This window comes from Mandrillus leucophaeus, unplaced genomic scaffold, assembly GCF_000951045.1.
Source record: "Mandrillus leucophaeus isolate KB7577 unplaced genomic scaffold, Mleu.le_1.0 Scaffold760, whole genome shotgun sequence".
Lineage (NCBI taxonomy): Eukaryota > Metazoa > Chordata > Mammalia > Primates > Cercopithecidae > Mandrillus > Mandrillus leucophaeus.
In genome coordinates this window covers 1,150,956-1,157,683 of record NW_012108253.1, presented here as the reverse complement: position 1 = coordinate 1,157,683, position 6,728 = coordinate 1,150,956, and the positions used below count along the sequence as shown (strand labels likewise).

At 41.9% G+C, this 6,728-nt stretch overlaps 1 protein-coding gene across 1 annotated transcript in view; it reads left to right on the top strand.

Annotated features, from left to right (window-relative positions):
• Nucleotides 1–925: 925 nt before the first annotated feature.
• Nucleotides 926–6,728, top strand: part of SCGN (secretagogin, EF-hand calcium binding protein) — a 49,832-nt gene continuing 44,029 nt past the window's right edge. Inside the window, exons 1-2 of the mRNA XM_011966485.1 lie at nucleotides 926–1,398; nucleotides 2,312–2,382. Coding sequence (XP_011821875.1) covers nucleotides 1,317–1,398; nucleotides 2,312–2,382 — 153 coding nt within the window. The 5' untranslated portion in view covers nucleotides 926–1,316. The remainder of the gene's footprint in view (nucleotides 1,399–2,311; nucleotides 2,383–6,728) is intronic.

The window sequence follows — 6,728 nt, the reverse complement described above, 5'->3', positions numbered from 1 at the left end:
ACCATAGCATCTATAATTCATTGGACATTGCTATGTATGGTTCTGGTCCTCACAGCAACCTTCCAAAACAGATGTTTTAATCCTCGTTTTACAGATAAGAAAATCGAGGCTTAGGGAGATGAGAACTAATGGTGCAGGTTACAAAGCTGGTAAATAATGGAACTCGGATCCCGACCCAGGACAATCTGACCATGAGTGTCATGTTCTTTTCACTACTCTGGTTTAGATGACTTATGTATGTGTGCTTTTTATAAATAATTCTGAATGCTAAAACCAGAATCAGGGTGCCGTAAAGAAGATCTACATCTGGTTCAACTTTCTTATCTAATATCCAAGCATTTTCTATAGATTATCCAACGAAAGGTTCTAAACATATAGTCAAAAGGTATCAGTGTAGTTTGTACACGTTTTCACAAAGCGTTGCCCAATTTTGAACAGTCCTGATTGTTAGAAAGCTCTGTGTTCCTCCAACTGATTTTTATCCTTTGGTCTTAATGTGGCTCTTAGGAGCCAAACATAATCATCTAAGCCTTCTACCTAAGTACCCTGCAGGCAGACACATCTCCCCCAGACTCTCTTTTCCTGGCAGAGTACGGCTTAGTTTATTTTTCCTCAGCATCCTAATGATGCTACTTTAAATCATAGTGACTTGCAGTATCCCTATTTAGTTACAAGTCCTTATAGTGCATTATAGTACAGCAATGTGTATGTCCTACACAATCAGGACTCAATAATTGCTGTTGACTTACTTCTTGCTTAAAGGGAACCACTTACCACCATCACCATCTCTTCTCACCTACCCTCCCCACACACTACATTTCTAAATCCTCAAGCCCAAAGGGCCCTAACACTGACACTTTCTGCAACCCTTTAAATGAGGCAGCTCTCCCTAGAAAACCCCTTGAGACACAAGTTTGGAAAGTGAGTCAAACGTAAGAGGGATGTCTTCTCTGAGTCTGACAAACAAGTTAAAGAGCAAAAGCAGTGAGCCGTGGACACCTGGAGACAGTTTCTTTCTTCCTGAATCTCCCACGCGCAGAGACAGACAGGATCTGCTAGGACAGCGCGCAGGGCGGGGCGGGGACAAGCGCGCCAGGAGCGGGGCGGGCTTCCAGCAGCTGGTTTTTGCTGAGGGCTGAGGGACGGCTCAGCGACGCCACGGCCAGCAGCGCTCGCGTCCTCCACAGCAACAGTTACTCAAAGCTAATCAGATAGCGAAAGAAGCAGGAGAGGGAGTCAAGAAATTCCGTGAAGGAGTCCTTACCAAAGTTGTCTAGGTCCTTCCGCGCCGGTGCCTGGTCTTCGTCGTCAACACCATGGACAGCGCCCGCGAACCTACTCCGGGGCGCTTGGACGCCGCTTGCTTCTGGCAGGTCTGGCAGCGCTTTGATGCGGATGGTGAGTAGAACAAGCTACTTGCACACTCAGGTGTAGACGTGGCTCTAAGCTCAGCCCACTGAAAGGACCTAGAGTTTCCCCTTTACTGTAGGGAAAGTTATCGACCTGGGTTGTTAATGCATTGTACCTAATACAGTATCATTAACAGACGTTTGGCATACTGGTGATACACATCTATATACCTTGTTAAAATTCTAAGTGGTAGAATTTCCACTTTCCCCTTTCCAATCTCTCTTTGTGTGTGCGCGCGCCATATATATGGTAGACATACATATATATTGTTTATATCATGACTAATATCATTGTATACATTCAAGGCTTGTGGGACTCAGCTATTTGAAGTCATCCTTCCCTAAATGGGCTCACTTTCACTCAGTGACTTTGTTGTACACCCTTCACTCTCTCAAAATGAGGATAAATTTTATCAACTTTCAAAACGACTCCTCCGCCAAAAAAAACGACTCCTCCACCAAAAAACTACTTGAAAATAAAATGAAACTACTTAATATTTGTTTTTATCAATAAAGAAACAAAATATCTAAAAGGTGTGTTTTAACTCTGCAAACTGGGATTCAATACTTACACCTGTTAAGTTTCTCCAGGCTTCAGAAATTTCTGGGTTAAATTTTATTGTTAAGTTCACGTTTATTCGTTGATTAAAATCCATGGACTTAATAGCCTTTTTTCCCCAAACACTAATATAAACCCTAGCATAAAGCACTTATTCTGGAACGGTGTTTACTGTTCAAACCCATATCTTCTAGAGGTAGGTGCTGGCACTTTGTTATTGGAATAACAAAAATAGTGTTGATGGAAGCTTTATAAATTGTGAGAGTAAAAACATATTTAGATAAACACTGTCATGTGTTATTTTATATGTTACTATTATTTATGTTTATTTTCTTGCATTTAGAAAAAGGTTACATAGAAGAGAAGGAACTTGATGCTTTCTTTCTCCACATGTTGATGAAACTGGGTACTGACGTAAGTACTTGCACACTAAGCCTTAATGTATGCCTCTTAGTAAGTTACACACATCCAAGTCTTATGTTGATTTGTACCTATTAATTCCATCTGACCTCTTTTCTTCCTTGCATGTATGTAATTTCTCCCCCTCTCCTAGCAACATAGAGGGATTTAGGCAGGTTTTATAAAAGGCACAACTGTAGCATTAGACATGCTGGTCACTGACTTTCAGTGTAACATCTGTCATCCACTCAGAGATCTTAACTGTAGACTCAGTTAACTTGGTTTTGAATGTCTCCTTGGTTATGTCTCTGCTAATTGATTTATACCTGGGGATAAAGTAGCCCAATTTGTTCAAAAAGCTGGAAAAGATGTTAAGCACATTAAGGCTCTGGGTGTTTCATATGTATGATAGTCCTCTGATAGCAAACTACAAACCATTTAAAATCATGTTTCCATTATTCATTTTATTAGAAGAGGTTACAGATTTTTCAGGGAATGACAAACCAGGAAACAGCCAGCATACCCAGAGCCCAGATATAAATGGAAGCCAATCTATCTAGTGTCCATCTGATGGCAAATCTGTCCTTGGGAGATGTAAGTGAACTCTTGAAAGTCTCTGTACCAAAGCAGAGAAAAATTTTACACAGAAACACATGAGCAGAGGCCAGCCTGGGGATGGGCTCGATCTGATGAAAGCTCCAGCAGGGCATGCATAGTAGAAGGAGACGCTCTAGGGACAACTGAATTTAAATGAATGATGGAGATAATTTGTCCTTATCCTTTAGCTGTTTATCTGAAGAATAGAAGTGCATCACATTCTCATGTGAGAGCTCAGTGAGGGAACAAGGAGCTCCTCACCACTGTTGAGAACATGGAAAGGGTATGGGATGGGGGGTGCAAAGGAAGCCAGTTCAGAAACAAAGGGGCTGACATCTGCCCCCTTCAGTCGCACAGATCTCTTGGTCCCCCTCTATTTCTGTCTGCCTCTCATATTCTGTCTCTCTTTTTTATGTCTGTCTCTGTCATTTTTCTGCTCACTTCTGTTTCTCATCTCTGTGTTTCATGGCCCTCATCTCCCACTGTTTCTTCCTTTCTCTCTGACCTCTCTGTCGCTCATCTTTCTTGTCTCTTTCTTATATCTGTTTCTCATTTGTTTCTCCATTTGTCTGTCTCTTTGTTTTCCCACTCTTTTTCCAGTCTCTCTGCTTCTCAAAGCTCTTTTGTTCTCTCCTTTCCCCAGGTCTTTTATTTCTCCTTTCTTCTTTCTTTCTTATCTCTCTTTTTGACTTTCACTTCTTTCCTCATCATTTTCTCCTTCACCCTTTTCTTTGCCTCTTATCTCCCTTTTTCTCTACCTTTTATTGCTCTTTGTCTGCCTGCACTCCACCCCTTACCCTGTGCAGCCTGTGAAGTGAAAGGATCAGCAGATAAGAAGGATAGAGACATGAGTCCCTTCTTTCCTCTCGTCAGACCACTTGCACACACTCGTTTTTATCCTTCATTCTTGTACTTACACAAGCTACAGGTAGAGCTGAGGAAGCCTCCACCAAGTGAGGCTTCTGCCTCAATGTTGCAGCCAGTTTCACATGCCAGCAGCCCGTGGTGAAGCCCACCAGCCTTGTCCATAGGGCTTCTATTTATATCTGTAAATGTAAGGCTCATTGTGCTCCAGGAACCCATCTTATCTATCATGAACATGGGTATTTGAGGAAGGCAAAAAGACAAAGTTAAAACCATTCAAAATCTTGGAATAAATGGGATGGTCAGCTCCTAAAAATCTATCATCAGGGACCTGGACTTCTCACCTTTTCGGAGGGCTCCTTGCTCTAGTGATTTATAAAAGGGAGGAGAAAAATTGCTATCAGTGTTGAAGCTGGAGTATCTAATTTTCATTCATCGAGTTGGGGTTTGCTCTAAGCTGAGGATGCTGTGAGATATCTTCATCTGAGGCCTTGGCTAACCTTAGAAGCATTGTTGCCTTTGTGAGAGAAAAGAGGGATGTCATCTCTTGCAGCTTGACTGTTTTTATCACTGCCCCTATCTCAGACCTGGTCCATGGACTAATGCTCTTACACAGGGGCAAGCATGATCCTTGAGGAAAGAGGATAACAAAGGACTCACTGGTGTCCTGTGCAACTGCATTCAGTGCAAATGTCCCTGAGGCTGGAAAGGGGGTTGGAAGGTCTCATAATCCTTAACCTAGTGCAAATCAAATCAAATTTCAGTGTGCCTGAGAGTTATATTTTCTTTGTTAAAATGCAGACCCCTAGGTCTCATCCTGTAAGTATTTAAGTACATTTGGGGTCTGCCAAGGATCTTTCATTTTAAAAGCACTCAAAGTCAGTTTGCATGTTTTTTTACCCTCTTTTCCTCCAGGAACGGTGACTTTTGGAGAGGGGATTCTAATATAATTAGGCCAATCCCACTGAGTTGTGGCAAGAGCCCCAGGCACATCTCATGAGCACTTGGCTGGGAAGAAAGCTTTTGGAGCCAGGATGATAAGTTTGAACTCTTAACTAGAAATGATATCATCTGCCATTGGATGCCTTTCAAAATGCTGAGGCACTACTCTGGGAAGTGTGCTTGCAGGGACCTTCACTGGGCACTCCATGTTACCTGGACAACCATGATTAAGGAAGCTATTCCTAATTTTGGGTTTTGTCTCTGATGAGTAATAAGCAGGCCTTAAGGAAGTTCTTAACAATAGGACAGGATTTCCAAAATGGAAGCCCTTTCAGTTGAGGAACAGTCACCATTTGACTGTGACATCTACTTTTGATTGGTAATGCCCAGTGAGTACAGAATCCAGCAGCAGGGAGGCCTCCACAATCAGGCAGCCCCTCGCTCTGGTGTTCAGCAGTGGTAAGCCATCCTTCAAAGGCATGAATAGCTCTACTTTCCTCTGCTGATTACTGGGTCACAGAGACCTCAGAAGAAGGTATTTTGAGGTTTCTAACAGCAAACTGCCTGCTAGTCTATCCAGGAGAGCAACCAGCTTGCTTGTAATTACCTGTTCCTCAGAGCCTTGGAGAGGATTGACTTAATGGAACCATCAGCTGCAATTGCTGCTGTTTCTGTTACTCCCTGCAAACCTTTTCTTTCAAAATGCTGAGATTTTAGCCAGTCCATGGATAAGCATCAGATTCTATGTGTACATACCCCTCATATACAGACTGTAGCACATCCTGGGCCTCTTTCAATACTTCAGGGATTATAAGTACCCTGCTGGAGCCTAGTGTCTCAGATAAGAACTGATGGGAAATTACAACAGAAGAAGCCCCAGTTTCTTTTGCTTTAGGTCAAAAGGATAGTCATGAGCTTTGGGGTTCGGGATCTGAGAAGACAGAAGCCAAGATTCTGTGCCCTCAAACTAAAGGTAATGTAGAATCAGGCTACTGCTTATTTGGCTTCACATTTATTTACTTTAAAATCTAATTTTTCACCAACATGACCCATGTTAGTTAACTTCCTTTGGGAATGCCCAGCCCATCATAAAGAATCATTTATTCATCCAACAGATCCTGTGTTCCAGAGATAAATAAATGAATGCTATACTTGCAGAGTTCTTAATCTAAAACATCAAGCTGAAATTCAAAGTGAAGTTTGACCCTGTTGAGTGATTTCCTGTTGAGTATTGTGCTTTTCCTGTATGGTACATGAACACTCAAATGTAAGCACACACAAAATCTTTGGTGCTGAGAATAGACAGGTTAATCCCACCATGATTAGTGGGGTGTCACATGAGGAAACCTGGTTGACAGAAGATCCTGGAGTCTCAAAGAACCTGTTCACCTTCTACAGAGAATAAAAAAAAATGTGCCTCTTGTCTCTGAAGGCCCACTCCAAAGAAGGCTCATGGTCGGGGAAAGGACAACTATGTGTGGAGGCAGAAATCCGATGCTCATTCCCTATCTCTGCACCTAGAGCTGCGTGATAGCAACATGCCATTGAAAACTCCTGAGTCTCAATTTTCCTATCCATAAAATAATAATTATTAGAATAATGTTTTGGTCTGCCTGTTTCACAGTGAAGACCAATAAGATAACATAAGTGAAAGGTGCTTTTAGTTGCAAAAATACCCAACGTGTATATTCTTATGCTGATGCAATATCTTCTTGGGTCCTTAGTTTTCCCAGTGTTTATTCTACGCCCCGCTTTGCCTCAGATCCACCAAGCGGTTATCCCACACAGGATTGTTGAAGCTTACTCTCTTAAACACTGAAATGCTTTTAAGATTTTATATATATACACACACACACACACACACACACACACACACACACAGACACTGTGTGTGTATATATATGTGTGTATATATATACTGTATATATTTATATATATGTGTGTGTGTGTGTGTGTGT